This window comes from Amphibalanus amphitrite, unplaced genomic scaffold (genome assembly GCF_019059575.1).
Source record: "Amphibalanus amphitrite isolate SeventyFive unplaced genomic scaffold, NRLGWU_Aamphi_draft 000889F_arrow, whole genome shotgun sequence".
Lineage (NCBI taxonomy): Eukaryota > Metazoa > Arthropoda > Thecostraca > Balanomorpha > Balanidae > Amphibalanus > Amphibalanus amphitrite.
The window spans coordinates 182,619-205,040 of record NW_024882383.1 but is presented as its reverse complement, the minus strand read 5'-3'; the positions used below and the strand labels follow the sequence as shown (position 1 = coordinate 205,040).

Sequence of the window (22,422 nt, the reverse complement as noted above, 5' to 3'; positions counted from 1 at the left end):
TGGTTATGTTTAAAAACACCAAATGAGAAACGTAAAGAAGCCTTGCTTTCGAAACGTGAAGCATCGTCTTTGAATTACATAGTACCTACCTCCCTATGATAGCTGGTTCTTTAATCACGTGGATAATTTTTATAATTATACATATTCGATTCTTTATGATAGCATGATAACGTTTATGCAACGTAAACGATTTTAAGTACTTTTTAACGTAGTGTCAGTGGTTGGGGGACGGTAAAACTCACAAAGTGGTGTCCTTGAAGCCCACTTAAACATGGCTGGCGTGGATGTACCATCATGCCGTTTCCGCGGCTCATCCAGATTTAAGCGGGGCTCATTCCTACTGTTCGGCGGGGTCCAACTGATAATCTGAACACATTCCCCGCAGCCTTACCGACTGTTGTTCACCTGATCCTCTCACATAGGCTCAGCCTCATTCATGATGTGCATTGTCCGAGCATATCTCATGTTCGGCGCTACGCATGGCTGCAACCAATTTAGTGAGCGGAAATTCCACGAAGACAAAAGTTTTACGTTATATAACACCAACCAAGCCAAGGTTCATAGGGTATTTTAGGTCGCTACCATTGACTGGGGCATAGACAGAGGTCTATGTCGTTACCAAGCTGAGCTCGAAGTACAGGATGATCAATGAAGAATGACATAAAGTGGGCCCACGCAGGAGGCACAAAATAACACGTTAAAAATAAAAACAGATTCGCAAAATATTGGCAGGTGTTTTTTCGACCTGATCTTTCATTGATCTTGGGTCAGAGCGTGACCTTCAGATGTAAAATTGAGAGAAGCTACAGGTCATGAAAAGGTGCCATTTTCAGCGCTCTAGCTCTGCTGGGTGGGCCACAATCTGCTGAGCGAATCAGAAGGCCGTGACCTTTGTTGACCTCTCTAGGTCAAACAAAGATCGTTTCGAAACAAAACCCCAAGAAATGTATATGTCGGGTTTTTACTATCTGTGACCTAAGGTCAGGTCAATTTTGCGACCTCTCCATTGTAAGTTAATGGGATAGAATTGAAATGCGCCTCTTTTGGACAAAAGTCGTTCAAAACCTCTTAAACATCGGTTCATAGGTAAAGATGACACAATGAATCGGAAAAATGCACCTGTGATCCTTCTGCATGCCCTTGAGGTCATCTCAGGTCATGAACGGTCACCAGCAGTTTTTTGGCTATAACTTTTGATAGAAACGTGCCAAAGCGGTGAAAACACGTCAGATGTGTTCAGCCCGACGATACGGATCGACTGATATGCAGCATGACCCTTTCCGGTCAGGTCATGACCTTGACCTGAGGTCAAATTTTCAAAATGGCCTCCTTTTAATGTCAATGTATAGTTCATTCGACGCGTCTCGACGAGAGGAACATGATGCTGTCAAAAGTATTGTCGAGGCTCTCTTGAGTCAAAAGTTAATACCGAAAAACATTTGTATGTGTGAAAACTGCTATTTTTAGTTTTTGCCCTCTGGAGGCTAAACCGTTGACCCGAGGTCAAATCTCAGAACATTAGACAGAAAGTTCTGTGAAAGGGCTATCGAATTCGCTTTTCTGCGGCGCTGTAGCTCTATTCGTTCCCGAGTTAGCCATTGGCAGTTTCCAAAATTGTTGAAAGGGACTAAATTTTACCTTTGATGACCTCTGGTGACCTGACCTTTGACCTGACCTAAAAATTGAACGAACAGTCTCCGTCATTATTTTTGACGCTCTTTTGATTGCCGCTTACCGCGTGTCGCTACGTCGCCCAGGAGCCGAGTTAGAGGGGGGGGGGGCGTGAAAACGCCTCCCCCCAGCACGACACGGAAAACACAGGCCACCAGCACGGCGCGGGCCGAACGAACGGTCTAGCTCACGTATGCATCCTGCTCCCGAGCTCTGTAGTGAGCGATTTTCAAGTCGATCCGAAATATTCCGAATCTATGCAAAATCTATGCAAGCAAAACATGATATGTCTAACTGACTCTAAACGGACTTTCTTAAAATGCCTCCAAGTACGATGGTCTTTACCAAAGTACCTTTGGTGATCTGACCTTAACCTGACCTTTACCTTAAACTGCTAAACTTTGTGTTATGAGACGAAGACGGTGGAGGATTGAGGAATTCCACTGAATTCTACGACCGAAACTTGGCCAGAAAACATGCCTCACATGCCATTTGGGCATTTATCTTTTCTAAAACTATTGACCTTTTCGTCCTGACCCTGACCTTAAGTTCCTAATATGGTGTATGTAGTTGTACGAGTTTGGTACTTTCGGAAAACCTTGATCAAGCCTTTATCAGTATTTTAGCCGAAAATACTCATTACCTTCGACAATGCATTCACAAAATCCCTTATTTAGAATATGCACAATTTGAAGTTTTGACCTGACCTTTATTTGTTACTTTATCTGAAATTCCAAATTTCTGGGTAGGGTTTCACGATGCTTAATTTTATAGATAAGCTGAAGGGGGGGGGGGGATTAAAGGGAATAGTTCACTTTCCCGAAATTAGTTTTTTTTGCAATGAATTTATTGATTTATGCTCAAAATGATCAGCAAAGAAATTTAAACCGTTTTTAAGAGTATTATTTTCTATATTTTGATATAGGAAGAACTATAGGTACTCTATGTAAAATCCTACCTATTGTTCGACGCGGAAGCTTTTTACTCGTTGACCAATCATAGGTATTGAGTCATTCAAACCCACTGGCTGTAAAGCAGCATGCTGATTGGCTGACGACGATGACGTGCAGCTGCATTCCTCAGCAGTCAGCAAGGCACGCATTCCTCAGCAAGGCACTTTTTCGGGACGAGAAATGGAATATCGACTTTGCCTATGGTGATCGTTGGGCCGTAAAAGCTCCCGATCAGCTCAAGCTATACGAAACTGCTATTCCAGTTCAAAACCCTATGTTTAAAGTGAACTATTGCCTTTAAACGTTCTGTCAGTTAATGCCGTTCGGCTATTGACTTAGTCAAGCGCTAGCTAAGAGCTTTCCATTGCCGTTTTCTACGTCTATCTACGAGTATCTCGCCACCCATTCAAAATTTAGACTCTCACATGAACCAGCTATGTCGGCACATTACACGATACTAGAAAGTCTTATTTACCTTGAGCCGTTCCAATTAGTCAGACCGTAGTGTAGGTAGTTTGTGACACTCTTCAGCAGCAGACACAGATCAGTAGTAGCTCCAGTTGACTGTCACCGTCGCTCCCAGAGGTACAGCGCTCCCAGAGTACACCACCGGTACAATTAGAGGAAGTGGGGTAAGACGGCCACCCCCTCTGCAGACCTAATCAGTAACGCTACGAGCGAAAAAATAGGGCCAGAAAAATCGTGCGGAGCTTCTGATATTAGTATGCGGTAAGACGGCCAGGAGCAGGATCCAATTGGTCTTTAACTAGTAAAAATGCTTATGTTGCTGTAGGAAAGTATTTCTGATGAAAATATGTTCGATTTCGATACACAAATACATATTAGCAATATTGCATCGGTAGATACCTACTTACAATTTATTCTGGAACACTAAAAATGAATGAGACGGCTTTACAACGCCTCCGACATGGCCTATATGCGAGCATACGCATTCTGCACGAACCTCGCATGCTACCTTTTCCCAAGGATTTGAAATCAACGAGTGACTGTATCAATGCGGCTACTCTCGGGCATTTATTACCAGCTGTGCCGGTCGGTGAAAGAGGCTGGCCGTTTTACCTCATGGGGTGGGGCAAGACGATTTTTGAAAGGTTTTGCAAAATAGCTACAATTTATTTGTTGCGTCAGCTCGAAGTTTCACCTTCTGGGAAATGTAAGTAAAATGTCTAGAGGGTTTCACTCAGTTTTGCGTCCCTACACCATTTCTAACCAGCCGAAAAGTGGCTCCAAAATTAGGGTGGCGATCTTATCCCACTTTCCCTAGTTACAAACCAAGGCTGCGGAGTCTGAGTTGAAGTCGGTCGGAGTCGACAATTCTGACCGAAGTCGGAATCGATTTCGGAAGCGTTGCTATTCTACAGCAGAAGTCCACGTAGCGTGCTTTAACGTGCGTAATTGCACGTTTTCGGCATTACCCCAGCCAGCCATACTTTCATTTGCAGGCCCATAACTTTTCAACGTGCCGTATAAATTTCAAATAGGCAGCACACTTATGCAAAGACATGCTGAAGATTACTTGACCGAATTGGCCAGACAAACGGTAGCATAATGAGTAAGAAATGCAGCTTCAAAGGCGCATGTAGTACAAGGAACGCGTACCTTGAAAACGCTCTTGGCGCCCTCACAGCCGAAGTATTCCGAATGACGACTCGGTAACAAACATGCGATAATTGTAGTCACTTAAGCTTAAGAGCATCACTGACAGGTGGCATCCATGTCTTACGGTTTTCGAAATATCTCGAATTTCGGCTTTGCCCCAACTCCGGCATTGCCCCAACTTCCCCTACTTATCTTAATCCTATTGCAAGAAAAAGGTTTTGCCACCATTCAGTTCGACAATATTCATGATGATCCTAAAAGATAAGACATAAAGCCTGATCTCGGGTCAGTCAAGATATGACCCGAACAGGTCACCTTGCAGTCTGCACAATGCGTAGACGAGACACACTAACACAAGGTCCATGCGAAGACGAGACGAACATCCCTAGTTATTTGTATTTATTCAAATAGGTATGTAAGACCACATGTGACCCAGCGTGACCTCCAATGACGTTGTGTCACGGAAAAAATGTGCCCCCGGTCACAGTAAAAAACTCACATAATTTTGAAAAGTTTCGGATACCTATCATCAATGCGATGTGATAAGAAACAAGTACTAATAATAATTTGAACCGTACCTATTCCGTTTTAGACGGTTCAATTGAAAATGCATCGGTTTTATTCAAAAGAACTCTGCTCCGTGTTTGACATGAACGTAGTGAGTTTACTAACCGAACTTTGTGACCTACCTAGAACTACTTCGTAATGATCTCACAGGTATCGTTCTTTATATTTTGGACATAATAGCCCATCTAACCACAGGATTTCGGTGTTTGATCCTAGTTACCAATAATCGTCGGCATTGTCGGTAATGTAGAGCTTTGACCCGACCTGAGTGAGACCTTGTCTTGCCCAAGCTCTCCCGCGCCAGTCCGGGGGCTAAGAAAAAAAATAATACCTTAGCATGCAGGCAACAATGAGATATAAAAATAATTCTGCTTTTATTGCTGGGAAGGTAGTAGTCTACCAAAAGACGGATAATTAGGTACTCCAATTAATATGTGAGTTTGGCGGTTAAGTTTATAACAACGAATAAGAGTGATGGAAAAGGTTCGATGAGGAATGCAAACCAGATTACCCATTCGAGAGCAAGAGTTTATTTTGTAGATAAGCTTACAGCTTCTGTACTGATCACACTGTCCGTAAAGTATCTTACAGATATACACTGGTCAACGCATTTGTCCTGGGACATTGCAACAGGGGCTCAATTAACCGTAACACGCAAAGGCCGAGACGGCCACACATAATTGCAACATGCACACACACGCGCCGGCGCGGCACGCAGACAGACTTACAGACAGGTCCGGGCGCGGCAGGTCCGATGCGGGCCGCGCGTGCGACCACCTAGGCGCTACAAGTATATCAAAATGAGTGGACGCCTCGCCGGCAGGGCGGGCACGACAACACACCCGAGGGCGGGGCGCGGGGAGGGGTGCCCGTCTCCCGGGGGAGACGGTGGGGGGGGGGGCGTCGCCGTGCTGCGGAGATCATTGTGAGGCGGAGCCGGCCGGCGGCCGGTGGCACGGTGCGGCACGGCGCGGCCGCTGGCCACCGACCGACCCCGCCGGGCGCAGTAAGGCAGCGGCCGGAACACCACTCGGCAATAACAACGTGAGGGGAGAACAGACAACACGAACAACGTCCTGCAGCGCGCGTACCGAGCGCACCACCTCTCTGTCTTTTGTCGGCCGACTAGCGCGAGCGGGCCGCTCAGCCCGACCAGTCGCTCGGCCCTTCCTCGGACTACATAAAAACGGCCGCCACCGCCACCGACGCCGGGACGCCGGCCGCGCGGCGGCGGCGGCGGCACACATACAAAAATATGGGATGAGAACACAACGCGAGTGGGCCGTCGGCGGCAACGGCGGCCAGACGCCACTCTGTGGCGCCCCCGAGGGCCGGTTTAGAGTCGAACTGACGTATCACTTGGCATCTGAACTTGGCTGACTGGATAGTGTGTACGAGAAGCGCCACGACTGGACATTGCACGTGCGCCGGCTACTCGGCTTCTGACGAGTCCGGCTCGGCGTCGGTCGGCTCCCCCTTCACCGGCTCCGGCTCCGGCTCCGGCTCCTGTTCGGGCTCCGGGCCTTCCTCCTCCCGTTCGGCGTCGTCCGGCTCCCGTTTCAGCTCGGGGTCGGGCTCTGGCGCGCTCTCTGGTTCGACCCGGACCAGCGGCTGGGCGGGCTCGGCGCCCGCCTCGCCGCCCTCCAGCTCGGTCTGCATCACGCAGACGCCATTGATGAGCTGCTGCGGCTGCGGCGTCCGGCGCGGCTCGGCCGCCCACTGCGGGTTCACCCACTGCGGCGCGGCCGGCTTGCGCCGCGAGCTGCGGCCCGCCGGCGCCGCCTGACGTCGCTCACCGCCCTCCTCATCATCATCGTCACCCTCCGGCGAACCGGCCGGCGGCGGACTCGAGCCGCCGGACATGTTGGACGCGTCGTCACTCTGGTTGTCGAAGTCGTTGTCGGACTTCATGCTCAGATCGAGACCGCTCATGGGCTCACCGGACAGCCGACCGTCGAGGAAGGGGAAGGGCAGGGGACCAGTGAGCCCGGCGAACGGCAGCGGGCCCGGCAGGGGACCTCCGCCGCCAGCCGCCACTGCCTTCTCTCGGTGCAGTTCCTGCAGACGCCGGTTCAGCAGCAGTCGGAACTGGAGCGGATCCAGCTGTTGGCCGTCGCGCGCCCCCGCGGCGAGGTAGGGCGCCGGCTCTCCGGCGGCCCCCGTCTGCTGCTTCAGCCGCATCCGGTGATTGTGGAACCAGTTGGTGATGGTGCGGTGGGTCAGATTGAGCTCCTGGCACAGAAACTCCACGGATGTCATGTTGGGGTACGGGTCCATGGCGAACGCCAGCTTCAGCGCTTCCTTCTGCTCGTCAGAGAAGAGGACGCGCGACTTCTTGGCGTTGGGGCTGTTGGACATGGTGGAGTAGACGTCCGAGCTGTCGTTGCTCTCACTGGCGGTCTCCATCTGTGAGCGGCGCCGCTTGGAGCTCTCCTTGCGGTCGCTCTTGATGCGCTGAAGCTTGTCCAGGTTCCTCGGCGTGTCCTCCAACCACATCTTCATCCGGATGAAGGGCTCGCGGCCCTTGATGCTGAGCAGGTGCCACGGTTTGGGCTTGGAGAGCAGTTCACTGACCGACCCCTGAGACAGGCCCAGCACCGTCTCTCCGAACAGCTGAAACCAGAGAGCAGACACACAGACACACACGGTCAGGCAGTGATCACGGCTGTACTGCATTCTTCATAGGATGAGCTGGCAGTGAACTCACAGGAAAAAGCAGCGAACTGTGAAAGTGTCTTACAATGATCACAAAGTCGCACCGTCCGACAGCGCATGTCGTCAACCGGCTTCCCGATCCTCCCCACCCCTCCGCCCTCTCCCCACCCTGACCACTCTCTCCACCCAGCGACCGCGGCTCGCTGACCAGTCGCGCGTACTCCATAGCGCTACATCAAACTAAAAACGGCCAAAATCCGTATCACACCGGCTGCCCAGTGGCGTTACAGGGCGTTGGACTGAGAGAGGCGGACCGGCAGCGCGGCGGTCCGCCCTAATGGGATGATCCCGCAGGCGCCGCCCCCCTCAGTCGGACCGGGATGAGCCGGTGAACCAGCCCGGGTTACACCGACACCGAGTGACACCAGCGTGTAAACCCCCAGGCGCCGCATAGTGATCTGACGTACGTCAGCGTCGAGCTAGGATCAGCGGCTCACAGGGGCTGGATAGCAGCGCATTGGAACGGAACACACAGCCCACAGGTAAAACACAGCTGATCAGTCAGCTACTCTGCCTGTATAAAGACCCTTTCCCTTCAACCATATGACCCTTTCCCCCAACCTCGGTATACCTCTGTATACCGAGGTATACAAAGGTCTATGCTTCAACGTCTCCTCCTGCCGTACCTTTTGTCCGATGTTATTGGCCAGCAGCACCTCCTTGATCTTGGTGGTGATGTACTGTGTATCCAGCTCCGGAGTGATGGCCGCTGTCTCGTACACAGACATAGGTAGCTGGCCTGCGGTGGGCATCCGCAGGCCAAACTTCATCAGAGGGTCCATGCCGGGGAGGCGCGACGCTAGCGCCGCCGGCGGCAGGCCGGGGAAACCTCCGGCGGCCAGTGAGACAGCCGGCGGCAGCGGCGACTCGAGAGACTTGGGCATGTCCGGCAGCTTCAGCGGCATCTTGGGGAAGCCTGGGTACGAGCGGAGAGCACAGGGAGCGTAAGGAAGAGTATACGGCAGGGGCGTGGAAAAACATGAATAACAGGTATAAAAAATGAAAAAGAATGCGATTCAGCGAATGGTAAATGGAATTCCATGCTGCGTATAAATTCCAAAAAGAAACTCATCTCGATCAGCGTGTCGACCATGTCGACTCGTCTGCGAGCGACACCCACCGGGCCGTTTACCTCCATTGTAGCAGCCGGTGCGCATCAGTTTCTCGGGCGCTATTTTGTACTGACTGGCCACCAGCTTGTGCACGGCGTTCTCGTCATCCAGGAACATTTTCATCCTAATGAAGGGCTCGCGACCCTTCTGGGTGAGCATGTGCCAGGGCTTGGGGCGCGCCAGCAGGTCGGAGACGGAGCCCTGAGACAGGCCTAGTACCGACTCGCCGAACAGACGCTGTGAGATGGAGTACTGGCTGAGGTGCTCCTTGATCTGCCGACCGGGGGAACGGGAGGTCAGAGTGGGACTCTGGCGGCCGGCGGAGAGGTGACGGTTGTTAGTATTGTCGCGTATGGAAGTTCTAGGGTTTATCTCGATGAGTCACCACCACACTGACTCGCCCCCCCCCCCGCCATGCGATGGACCGGCGAGTCACTTAAGCGGCGCCGATTCCGACTGACGGCAATACTGGCGCGGCGGCGACACTGCCATAAACCACAGCCGGCGGCGGCGCCGGTCACCGAAGGTTGAGGTCACCAGCGGCCGGCCGGCTGTCCAAACAAAGCGTCCCCCGGCCGCGCGATGACAAATTCCGGCCATTAATCGGTGCAGTACGCGGCGTCAATGGAGCCGCGCCGCTGCAGCGCGGCCCTCACAGTCACCGCGCCGGCGCCGGCCGCATTAATTACTCACGGTCGCCGGTCCAAATGTCTGCCTACACCAGCGCTGTGTCACGTCAAACGGCCAGTCACTCGGCGCTAGGGATCTGCGGATGACGAGACGCGGCGCGGCGGAACGAGAACTGGGCGCCCGACGCACCAGAAGGGGTGAGCGATTAGGGAAAGATCGGGCGCTTGGATGTCGGTAACCAGGATGACTTTGAGAGAGCACAACACAAAGAGGAATGTAGAAGGGTTGGTGGAGCACGTACGGCATCACGTACCCTCCTGACCACCTCCTCCGTGTTGAGGTTGCTGAACTGGTCGAACTGCTGCTGGGTGATGGGCGGCAGCACGGCCTTCATGGGTCGCGGCGGGTGCGGCTGCAGCGGGGGCAGCGCGGCGCTGTTCATCAGCGAGTTGGTGATGCTGGCCATCCGCTGCAGCGGGCTGGCAGCCGTGACCAGCTCGTCGGGCGCGGTGGAGGCCGCGGCCGCAGCCGCTGCCGCCGCCGCCGAGTGCATGAAGAACCCGGCCGGGTGGAGGCCGGACAGCGGGCCGGGACCCGGGCCGACCGCCGAGCCGCCCCCGCCCGAGGTGGGCGGCAGAGAGCCCGGACTGGACACGGCCGTCGCTGCGGGCAGACGGGAAGATATTAATAAAATAATTCGGCATTCATGAAAGACGTTTCTGCAAAGATGTTTACCACTGGAAAACGTAGCATCAACAAATATGCATTACAAAAATAAACAGTGTCGAATAACATCACCATCTTCTCAATATTTCATGTGACTTTCACATCATATACCCCTAGGTAACCCATAATTAAGACTACCCTTTCACGGCCGCCGTACCTTTGTGCGCCTCGGTCGAGGGCGGTCGGACCTGGCTGAACGCTGAGCTGCCCTTCTCGTCACCCCCGTCCGCCGGACTGTCCGGCCGGCCGCCGCGAGTCGGTGGTCTCTCCTGCTGTCCAGCAGCCGCTGCTGCCGCCGGGCCGGCGCCGCTGACGGCCGGCAGCGGCTGCTGCGCCTGCTGGTGCTGCTGCTGAGCCTGCTGCAGGTGCTGCATGTGCCGCACCAGCTCCTGGTTGTAGAAGTCCATGGCGCTACGCAGCTCCTCCGGGTTACGGAGTCTGTGGAGAGGAGGGTCAGGCGTGTCAGGTGTGTCAGGAGTGTCAGATGTCAGGCGTGTCAGGTGTGTCAGATGTCAGATGTCAGGTGTGTCAGGTATGTTTGATGTGTTAGATGTGTCAGGTGTGTTAGATGTGTTTGATGTGTCAGGTGTGTCAGGCGTGTCAAATGTGTCAGCGTGTCATGCGTGTCAGGTGTGTCACTATCAATCTACCCACCCACTCACCCTCTCCCAATCCCACGCACTTCAGACTTCCCGTCCATCCGACGCGTCTCTCTCGCCCATCCAGATGTCCCCTCCTTCAGCCATCTCCGTCTGACGGACGAGCCCGGCAACAAGAGCTCGCTTCTTTACGGCGCGGCGGCGGCCACAGATCGACGGTGGATGTGTCACTTCTACGAACGCGCCGGGCGGTGACAGACACCAGACGGTGGCCGAGGCGAGGCGACACTGTCGGTTAGCTCCCGGCCGCGCAGACCGCCGCCTTGGCTGGCTACCGGCCGCTCCGACCGCCGTCGCCTGCCTTTCACTCACTGCTAAGGCATCCGCTCTGCATTGCTCGCCTACGACCAAAGACATTTAAATTTTGATTGAACTTTGACGTTAGAGCAGATAGCACTTGTTGATTTAGGCACACGTGTGAAAACATCATTCCACTTTGGTCTCCTACTAAATTAAAAAAGTTACAAAGTTAACAATACATCCGATTGAATTCAGCAAAGTTTTAGATGCACAGTGGCGTCTTGCAGTCCAGTCAGTCTCCCGACTGATCGGCCCTGACCGTCGCCTGGTCCCTGCTCGGCCATCATCCGACCATCATCTAACCATCATCCAACCACCGCCCGCACCATCGGACGGTCACCAGTTCGTTCCATGTGACGCGACACGGGTGCTATTTCGGCCGGCGACATTTGGCAGCACCGGCAGGACAGGTGCCATCGACGGCGACACGAGGCGACGCGGGTGACATCGGGTGACATCGGGTGACACAGCACAGTCGCACTGCTGCCCAACTGGGCCGGAAGCGCCAAACCGATCTGTCCGCTGCATGAGCCGATGGTACCAAGAGGTACAGAAGTTCAGGAAACTGGAAATAGCATGCGAGGATTTCAAGGGTCAACGTTCGCATTTGTGCTGGTCACCAGCGGCTTCCGAAGGATCAAACCAAGCTCCTTAGACTCCCGAGCGCGGTGATTTTTTTTTTATCAAACTCTCTGACGCAGAAATATTAAGCCTACCTTACCAAAGCAAGCGTTTTAACCCGATCCGAATAAATCACCACGTAATCCACACATAAATCCGGTCGGGAATCGGTGCGCCGTTGTTGCGTCTCTATTGGTGTTAGTCCGTGGACCATCCACTATCCGTCGGGAGGCACCCGACACCAGTGGTGAATGATGTCCCGTATCAGCGGCCGGGTGCCGTGTCTCAGCAGCGAGAGGCGATTGGCATTGGCCGCGTAACCGAGCCCTATCCAAACATCGGCGCTGCAGGCTGCCTGTCGCACCCGGCTGCCGGCGCGGCCCGGCCGCATATTTAACTCTGAGCGCACTGCGGCCAGGTCGGTAGCCCGGCGCCGTCCATCGTGCGGGCGATTCTCGTGACAGGGGCGTGGTCCGACCTACCATGTCCAGTCAGCCGACATCGAGAGTCCACAATGAATGGCACCGTGGCGAGCGAACACGATCGGTGCCGGCGATAGCGACCGGACAGAATACCGATCCCGCGGACCATGGTCCGGCCAGCGGGGTGGTCCGCCGGGTGGTCCGGGCTCCCACGGTCTCCGTGCACAGCTGGGTCACCGCACCGGGCGCGGTCGGTCGGCGATTATACAGTCAGGCGCGATCGGTCTGGGATTATCGAACGCGCGGGGGAGGAGGTAAGACGTACCGCTGGTAGTGGTCAAGACTGAAGCCGGGCGGCATGTCGGGCCGCTGTCCCATCATCTTGGCCAGGTGCTCCTGGTACAGGCGGGCGATCTTCTCCTGTGTCCCCTCCTCTGGACCCGGACCCGGTCCGCCCAGCCGCCGCATACGCTGCAGCGCATCCCGCGAGTCCGACAGCGGGGACTGCAACAGAGGACACAGACGGGTCAGACGAGTCAAACAGAGTCATAGTGGATCAGTCACAGGCAAAAACGACTGGTGGTTCAGTGAACCTCCAGTCCGGTTATGCATTATACCATGATAATCAGTAAGGCCAATGACAGCGTCCAGCCCCATCACCGCGCGACACAGGCTGCCACGCTCGGGATTAGTGCACAGGATCAGCTCACAACTGAATGAGCCCCACACCTCATCTGCATAACCCGGCTGGGCGGCCGTCACCAGAAGGCTCCAGTGGCATCCAGCACCGGCGTAGCACTGCCCAGTCGTCTACGTCAAATGAGTTGGAGCAGCCATCCCCAGCGAGGCGTCACCTCACGGCAGAGCAGCGGATCTATAAGAAGAGCCCTCTCCCGTCCCTGTTCGTCGTCCCCGAGTGATAGTGTCTCCAGCAGCTGAGGGCAGCCGCTGAGACAGCCCGGTCGGCGGGTCGGGCGACCCCACCTGGTCCACCAGCGGCGCAACACAACGCCCCCGGCACCGGAAGCTTGCACAACACCACTGGCTGGCCATAAATAACGCCCGATTGCCCGTGTGTTGCGGAGCCACTATTGTGATGACGCCCCCTTCCCGAGCAGCCGGTCGCATGAAGCAACTCTGCCATATAATCGTGCATATCCGGCACTAACCGTTTCTGCCGAGCCTTTCACGCTGTAACAGCTCAGACCGGCGCCTTCTGGTCGTACAGCGGTCACATGCCACACCCAGGAAGCTTCCCGCCCCTCCCAACCGCCCAGCGCGGTGCAGCGACTGACCCGGTGTGAGCGCCCCGTCGGGGGCCTCTCACTGCCGTCACCGACTAACTAATCGCTCGGGCTACAGTGCAGGAGACATGCAAGAGGCAGCGGCTACCGTGCGCAGGAGGCCGACCGCCGACCGTCGCCGACACGGTCCCCCTCTGAGCTATAATCCGAGCCAACGGCACTGGCTCGGTAGGCCCAACTCCGCATCGTACGACCATCGTCCACCGCCTGACCGACCGCCCGGCCGGCCCCCAGCGCGCACTTGTAGACAATATATCAATTGAGCGAGTCAACTTAATTGAACGTCTGTCGATGATAAAGACAGAGTGACCTGCAAAGTCCGGTCGCGTTCCGTCGCTGTTCGGCTGCAGGTCGGATAGCGCAGCTCCCAGAGTCATCGGCGACTGCCCCGAGGTCCATCATCGCGCATCTGACGCGTCAAATCTGATCACACAGCTAATAACCAACAACGCCAGTCTCCGACCACACGGAAAAAAGGCCGGCTAGTGACGCCAACACACCGTGGCATCACCGGGCTCCTGATAAATGCCGCTAATGTTCCTGGATCTCCCGCTTCTAGCCGTATATCGACTCAGCGGTGGCATGACAACAAGCAATGCACAACTGCGGTCACTGAGCACACATCAGGCGCCGCGGCAGCGGAAACCGACGGACGTGTTCCCAGAAGGCTTCATTGAAGGAGAAAATGACCGGCGCGGCAGCAATCGACACCGCTCGACTGGGCTCGCCAGCTGCACGGTGCACGATGACTGGGTTCGCCAGCTGCACGGTGCACGATGGCGCTCGTCCGCTGCTGGACCACATCCTCCTATTGACAGCGGTTTGTTCGTTCGGTGTCACTGCCCTATTGACAGCAGTTCGCCAGTTCAGTGTCACAGTCACTCTCCCCTTCACCCATCGACAGTGGTTTGTTCGTTCAGTGTCACTAACCCTCCCATCGACAGTGGTTTGTCCGTTCAGTGTCACTGCCAATCGACAGCGGTTTGTCCGTCGGTGTCACTGTCCCCTTCACCCATCGACAGTGGTTTGTTCGTTCAGTGTCACTTCCCCTCCCAAAGACAGCAGTTTGTCCGTTCAGTGTCACTGCCCCCTCCCATCGACAGCGGTTTGTCCGTTCAGTGTCACCGGCCGACCGGGACACCGTGCCACAATGTCCGATCTCCATCCGATCGCACAGCGCCCCGCGCGATACCGGTCTCTGCCGACAGCCGATGTAGCTCAGAATTAGAGTTGCAAAGTTTCCCTACCGCATTACCGGCATGCCGGTAATTTTTCACTACCGCAGGTTTTTTTGTGGTATCTGGCATGTCTTGCCGGTAGCATGCCGGTATTTTTGGTTTTGCACAAAAAAATTATTATCATATGATTCAAACTTTGGACACTAAGAGGAAAATGTGGCATCTCTTGTAGGGGTAAACTGCAATCAACAATGCAGGTTTTTTAGCATGCCGGTAATTTGGTGGTGTTTTTGCTTTGGGCGTGGTAGCATGCCGGTATCCCCCAAAAAAATTGTGGGGCGGGGCGGTGCCGGTAGCAGCCTTTGGGGGAAACTTTGCAACTCTACTCAGAATGCATATGCATCGGGACGGGATCACAGTGTGACTGACAGGGCGACAAGCGAGGCGAAGCGGCGACAAACCGGCTAATTGGTTGTAGTTTGTCTCGATAAGCTGTGCGGGGATCACGCGGCGGCCACCCGCCAGGTGACAGTATAGACTAGAACTGGATGCCAGAGGTCCGCAGAGGTTTTAGTAGGGGAGAGTGGGGCAAAGCGGCCACCCTAACGCTTCTCACGATGCCAACGCTTGATTTTTAAACTTGGAAATATTCTTTCTATACCAATGTGATCCCTATTAAGTTGCCTTTTATTTCAACTGCGTTTTATTTCCAACGGCGTTCACATATGAAAGATATTGACAAAACTTTAAACCTATGCATATTGGCCACTTTGCCCCATACCCTGGGGCAAAGCGGCCACCGGCGTCTTCTCAAGTCCCGACATGAGAAACAAAATAGCTGCCTCGTGTACGACTAGGGTATTTGATGGTGACAAGGTTAAGCGAAGATGGATGTTTACTTTATCATCTTCCATCTGTAGGTAAACAAAGAAAGGATTTTCATGAAAAAAAACATTTAATTGCATTATTTGGTAACTCATGCAACTGAAAAGTGGCCAAGATGAATGCATGACGACACATTTGAGTATAAATAATGTTTTTTATCCAGATGGAAGCAGCTTATGGCCAATTGGGGGGTGGCCACTTTGCCCCGGCCACTTTGCCCCGCGCATACCGTCCGAGACAAAAATATTCCAGCTTAGCTATTAGTGGGGTAAAAAACATTAAAATTGGTAGAATACATGTACGATAACCATGCAATGCGTGGACAAGAACGCTTATAAAAATTCCAAACGGTTATGGAATAGCATAACATTTAAAAATTGTAAACATAGTTGGTAACCTGGCAAGAAATGCTTTTCCGTGTTTCACAGAACAATGGTGATGGGCCTGAAACCCCGGTCTGGCTCATTCGAACGACCGTGAAGAGAAGTATAATTGGAAACCATAAATTGGAACTGACGCCAGCTATGAAGGGCTAAAACGATGGGTGGCCGCTTTGCCCCGGGTGGCCGCTTTGCCCCACTCTCCCCTACAGCAATCGAGGGCTTATACCTATACTTATATCACCGGCGAAAAGATGAAGATGCGGACTATACAGTATGAACGGCTAATTGGTGAAGACTGCAGGGCCGAAAACGATTATGTTTGGAAAGAGTTGCAGTGCTTTATTGCTGGTTTCGTTCGGGGCGGGGGCGAGGCTGTCCGGACCCCCTCCCCCTCCCCGACTCCGCGCACACATCCGGATTAAACAGCACCGTCCACCACTTTGTCCCACCACCGGCCACCACCACAGGGGTGGCCGGTGGTGGGAAAAAGGACCAGTGGGTTTGGGGTGGGGTGGATAGAAAACCAGGAGCAGATAGAAATACATAGAGCCGGGGGCACCAGAGTGTCTGGATTCTGGATTGATGGGCATAGAGCCGAGGTAGAAAGATAGACGTAGCAGATGCCGGATAGACAGAGCTCCGGGGGCAGAAACAGAGGGCCGGGGCCGGATAAGGGGAGCGGCCGCAGGGGAGGGGAGGGGAGGGTCCGCCGCTGCACCGGGACACTTCATTGTGCACGGCCCATTAACGGTGCTCATTGCCGTCATCTGGTGACCATCCAACACTTGCAACAAACATGTCGGCCAGCGGGAGCTGACTCACCGCTCTTGCCCTGCCCCTCTCTCCGAAATAACCGGGCAATCCGTCTGGGGCGGTGCCGGCGGGGTAAAGGGTGCCGCCCGCCGCCCACGCACACGCACAACACACGGACCCGTCACGACGACTCCGGACGTGACCGCCGCAGTCGTGACGCCGTAACGACCGTGACGTGTCACTTTTCCGCCGCAATCCAGGTGCCCATTCACCTAGCGCATCTATATTTACACAAGCATTAATTATCTTTTTATGTTGCACTAAGGCCCCAACAAGGAACGCGATTAGCCAAAGGAATATGACGGCGACCGGAAATATATCATGCCAGCAGATACAAACATCATCTCTGGATTAAAAACTTGTAACAAAAAGTCAAAACAGCTGCCAGGCGAACGGAAAAACATGTGGCCGGATTTGAGGACGGGCTGCCCGAGCGATCCATCATCGGACGGCGGCTAACAGAGCCAGCTAATCAGAGCAGCGGCGCGCCCCCCCCCCCCCCCGGCACGACCCATCAACAGACCTCCCCCCGCCGGCCCCACCTGAATGACACCCACATAACGAGCAATGTTCTCTGTGCCAAGAAGGGCCGGTAACCAGTGCTCAGACGCCATATTGATTAACGAGCGCGTCCCGATATAATTCCAATTGGGCGGCCGTGTTTGTTTTGGAGGTGAATGACGCTTGCACGCCCCGGCCGCGATGGCAACAAATGACTGGTGGGGGCGCGCGTGCCAAGCGCAATACAATCAAACATGTGCGCCGACACGGCGACACGGGCGACACCGCCCCCTCCCCTATCCCCGACTTCTCCTCCCTCCCTGCCGTCTGGGTCTGGGGAACACGGCGAGAAGCCTCCGGGGTCCATCAATCTCCTCACAGGCCATAGGCCAGTCTATCGGAGCCTATATAGGCGCGCCTTTTCATCGCTGTCCGTCCAGACACCGGACGCCGACAAGCCATTGTCACCACATTTCGCGGCCAGATCGACCCCATCGACAACTCGATCGCCCTGCCTAGCGTCCAGCCTCGCCCCTCGCCCGTCCGGCCCAGCCCGATCTGCCCTAACCACGGGGTCACAGCGTCTCCGGCGCCGGCGGCCGCCGCAGCTGGCGCTCTCACTCAGCCGTCGCTCGAGTGTCGATCACCGATCACCGACCCGGCGCGATCCCCGATCACTCCGTCAGACGGAGCGTCAGCCAGCACCGGGCCCTTCAGTGAGGAGGATGGACCTTCGGTGGCGGCATACGCCACGGCCAGGCCGCCCTCGCCACTCTCCGCGTTATAAAACCACACCGAGTTCAGATATACCGATATCTACTACTCCTATGAAAAGGCAAAAGCGCAAGGTCACACGCTTAGGATACCGAGTTTGAATTTGGAACAAAGCATGTGATACCCAACGTCAGGAACAGATGTTCGAAAGTACCGCTCGCTCTCCACACTGCACTGATAGTCCGTGCAGATCATCCTCACACCATCCCTGTCCAACGGCAGCATTGATGAGTGACGCCCCCCCCCCCCCCCCTGATCTGGCCGCCCGCAGCCGGCCGCCCCCGCCCCCGCCCCCGCCCGCAGCCCGCACCGGCCGGGCGTCCATCACCAGCTGCCACTGCCACGTGCACACGCACTGTGCAACATTGCACCGTGTATGCCGGACCGGCCGAGCGGAGGGTGCAGCGTCGAGGGTCGCCCGCCCGGCCGGCCGGGCCCGGCGGCTCTGCCGGATCACTCAATCAATCAATTCATTAGCGTGTCGAGCGGACGTTCTTGGAAGGCCCGGGCTGGACCGGGTGGCGGCGGGGGTGGCGGTGGGGGAGGGGCGGGGCAGGGGCCGGGCGGGGCAGAGGGCAGCTGCACAGGGAGCGTCTCCCACGAGATGAGCATTTAGCAGAGATGCGAATTGAAGAAGGCGAAGGAAGAACTAAAAAATAAGACAAAGTGTCGCCTGACAACGCCTAGCAAGCCCTTGGTTATAACAGTCGAACCACGACGCTGTGGGTCAAAGCACATCATCAAACATCGGCGGGAGTCGCTGCTCGCTCGCAACGAAGAACGGTATACCTCCTGTGTTCCGATGTCGACACAAACCGACACACCCCTCCCGTCCCTGCACACCTGATCAGCTCTCTGATCCCCATTACTGCGATCGGAGTCGACCTCCATTACCGACAGTCACCGGTCACCTAATGTTCGCCAATCGACGGTCGATGACCGTCGGTACCGATATGGGCAGTCAGCCGGTCCAGGTGTGCCATGTGCGGGCGACCGTCTATCTGCCGCGGCAGGTGTGATCGGCGGCCAACAGCCGCCCCCGGCACCGAGCCGACCCCAGGCCCGGTGCGGCCGGCGACATCGAGCCGACTGCTGCATATCGACAGCCGCCGCAGCTGCCCGTCAAATTTGGCCACCGATGCCGGCCGCGCCCCGGGTCGCCGATATTAGCCGATAGAGGCCAGCGATCCGATCAGATCAGCAGGAGCCGATCGGACGGAGCCCCGCCGCGCGCCGGCTCCTGTGCACCTCCGCCGCTCTCTCTCCCCGGCTCTCCTCCTCTGCCCGCATTCCGGCGGCGGGCCGGCACACCGCGGGTAGAGGAGGAGAGGAGAGGAGAGGAGAGAGGACAGGTGACGTCCGTCGGGTAAAACACGCCGACAGGAACACGTCAGCGGTGCGACCATCACGTCTGATCGCAGAGCCGATGTCGTCCATCGCCACGAGCGCCGTCCCAGCCGCTCCCGGTCTCCGGGCTCTCTCCCTCTCTGAATCTCTGACCCCGGACGACGAGCGGGTAGCCAACATGACTCGAACGTAGCCCAGCCCACAGCTGAGCGCATGTAAAGCGGGCATCTGGTCATGATTTTCTGTTGATCGATGAATAAGCCATCTCGCAACGCAGCAATAACGAATCGCGTAGGGCTGTTTTATCGCCAACTTCCATCCGGTGTGCAGCTGCTGTTGATACCCCTTCCCCTCCCCTCCCCCAGCGCCGCAACATTGCAGCCCCGCTCCTCCCGGCCGCGGCAGGCAGCGCCGGGCACAGAGCGACGTTGTCTCCTAGTCAGTCGACATGTGCGCAAATCATCGCTTTACGAGCGAGGGCCGCGGCACGCCGTGCAGTATCGGCCGTTAATTGGCCGTTTTTACCGGCCGCCCGCTGGCCGCCAGTCTAATTACTGCCAGAGGCCGCGTCAGGCGGCGGCCCACCCCGCGCGGCCACCGCGCCGCCGCAAACAGAGTGGCTGACCCAGCTACAAACAGACTACTACCGCAAACAAACTATAACAAACAGACTGAGCTGCCACCGCGGCGCCGCAAACAGACCGAGCTGAGCTGACCGCTGCTACGAACAGACTACAATTGCAACCAGACCGTAACAAACACACTGGACTGACCGCGCCGCTACAAACAGACTACTACCACAGACAAACCGAAACAAACAGACTGAGCTGACCACCGCCACAAACAGGCCCCCAGACTGAGCTGACCACCGCCACAAACAGACCCCCAAACAGACTAAACTGACCACCGCTACAGACTATAACAAACAGCCCACTACAGACCGCCCCTGAGCTGTTCACCGTCCGTAACCACAGCCTGGTGACCGTCCCAGCGACCCTGGTGACTCGCCTCCGCCACCCTGCAGCCTCCACCGGCTGCTGCTACTGCTGTCACACAGTTCAACGCATCGGCGGCCGTCACGCACATTCGCTGATCAGCGAGGGGCGCCGGGCGCGTTAATTTCCGCGTCATTTGTTTTACCCGCTCCGAATGCGCATTGATCGCGCCCTCTATAGATTTGTTTTGAATGGGTTCTGATTACACATATTCAGGGGTGTAATTATGGAGGCGGCCGGTCGCCGCTCCGATCGGCAGTTTGTATGTCTGTGTGTCGCCCCACGAGCTACTGGATGAAAGGCCGGCGGCCACGCGCGCAGCGCTGCTCGGCTGCGAACGGCTCAGTCCGTTCTGTCTATCTCGCTGGCTGGCTCGCTGGCTGCATGTGCCCCATGCTCATGTGTCTATGTGAATGTGTTCGCAGTTCGCACTATTGCGCCAACAGCAGTGCGTCTTGCATGCGATATTGGTTATGTATCATGCATAAACTGGTATTAGAGCCACACATTCCACAATCTGGCGTCCTATCGGGCACCCCGGGTAGTCCCACCGGCCTGCCAAGCCACAGGCGCGAGGGCCCGGTCGAAGCACAGTTGGGCCCGCGGGCAGCAAGCGACACCATCGGTGCCGAGTATTTAGTGCCGGTGGACCGACGGTGGCCAGCAGCTGAGGCCGTAATTCGACAGTGGAATGCCGGCGAGGCACCGTACTTGAGCCGTGAGCAATGGAGCCGAGCGGCCGGCCTGGCAGCGGGGACCCCAGGGGCCACAGCCGCGCACAGACACCGCCAGCGGTGTTTGTTTTTCTTCCCGAATTAAACAAACATCACTCGAGTATTCCCGAATTCATTGCCGCAATGCAGTACGATAATTTGTCCATGCAGGAAGTAAGTGATTGCAGTGTCTGAGCCAGCGTCGCGTCGCAAGTCGCCATGCGTCCTGTCCCTTTCGCTGGAGAGCTGCCCCAGCGCCCTCACACCCTATCACCCGAGCTCGCCCCTTGGAACGGCACACCGGACCGTGCTCACCGCCACAGTCCAGCCGCGGTATTTGTTTTAGTTGCGGCGGCAGCGGCGGTCGATGGCCGCAAAGAGTACTAATTACCAGCGGACACGACCCGGCCCGGCGCCGCCGCCGACTTATTAAATCGGCCATTGATCGGCGCCTCTTTACGGCCGCCCCTCCGCCGATGGACAAGTCACAATAATCAATGTATAAATTTGCATCCGATAGCACCGTCAGCCGCCACCTAATCCGCTGATTTAGAACTCCAATAAATCCCCGTCCGGGCGAGCTTTTATTGAATATGAAAATCCCCATTCGTAAATCGTCGCTTGATAAAGGTGGTGTCGGCGGTCGGCTGCGGGCGGGCCGATGACGGTGACGGAGAACCACAGGTGAAAACAGCCGCGGCGATTTGTGAGCGACCACCGCGACCCGACCTGACCCGCGCGCCTCGTCCAAAGGGTGCCGGTTCAGTCGGCGCGGTGAGGGTCAGAGGGGCGCGCGGGTGTGTATATCTCCACTGTCACTCACCTGGGCAGACGGGCTGGCGGCCTCCGCCGGCGGACGGTCCTCCGATCCGGACGGCTGCTCAGACTTCATCGCCTGCGACGCCTCGGTGAGGATGTGCGCGATCCGCTCGTCGGCCACGGTCTCCTCAGGACGGCCCACCAGAGACGGCCGTGAGTCCTTGGCTGTGAGCGGAGCGGCGAAAACAATTAGCACCAGAGCAGACACAGTCACAAAATCACACACGGCACAGCACACAGCATAGCGAGCAACCCTCCGGCAACGGCGGCCATAAATATTGCAGATACGTTCCTGTTTTATAATTGGGACGTTTCAATATTGAAATGGAAACTGCCATCGTTCCAAGCCAGCGGAGAAAATATTCATAATCTCTGTCCGGAAACGGCTCATATTTTATGCATGTCATCCAAACAAAAGCGTCGCCAACGTCGGGCTCCGGGGATGCTGCTCCCCGCAATACAACACCGCGCTGATAGTGATGATCAATGATCTGTGCCCTGTTTGTGTGCATGCATGGGTGTCGATTTGTATACCTTTGGGGGTGCTGCAGCACCCCCAATGCTCAAATGAGCACCCCCAATGGTTTTCCGGGCACCCCCAATGATTTTGTCCCTCAATAACTCCCACTAACTCTGCTTGAGGAAAATAATTGTTCTGCAGTCTTTCACTACAAGAAATAAAACAATTACGCAATTTACAAGGCATGAAATAAA

At 55.7% G+C, this 22,422-nt stretch overlaps 1 protein-coding gene across 1 annotated transcript in view; it reads right to left on the bottom strand.

The window, feature by feature from the left end:
- Positions 1-5,796: 5,796 nt before the first annotated feature.
- Positions 5,797-22,422, bottom strand: part of LOC122367693 (homeobox protein cut-like) — a 163,929-nt gene continuing 147,303 nt past the window's right edge. Inside the window, exons 10-16 of the mRNA XM_043341027.1 lie at positions 21,713-21,873; positions 12,322-12,500; positions 10,152-10,432; positions 9,582-9,931; positions 8,659-8,911; positions 8,153-8,442; positions 5,797-7,424 (exon numbers count right to left, since the gene is read on the bottom strand). Coding sequence (XP_043196962.1) covers positions 6,243-7,424; positions 8,153-8,442; positions 8,659-8,911; positions 9,582-9,931; positions 10,152-10,432; positions 12,322-12,500; positions 21,713-21,873 — 2,696 coding nt within the window. The 3' untranslated portion in view covers positions 5,797-6,242. The remainder of the gene's footprint in view (positions 7,425-8,152; positions 8,443-8,658; positions 8,912-9,581; positions 9,932-10,151; positions 10,433-12,321; positions 12,501-21,712; positions 21,874-22,422) is intronic.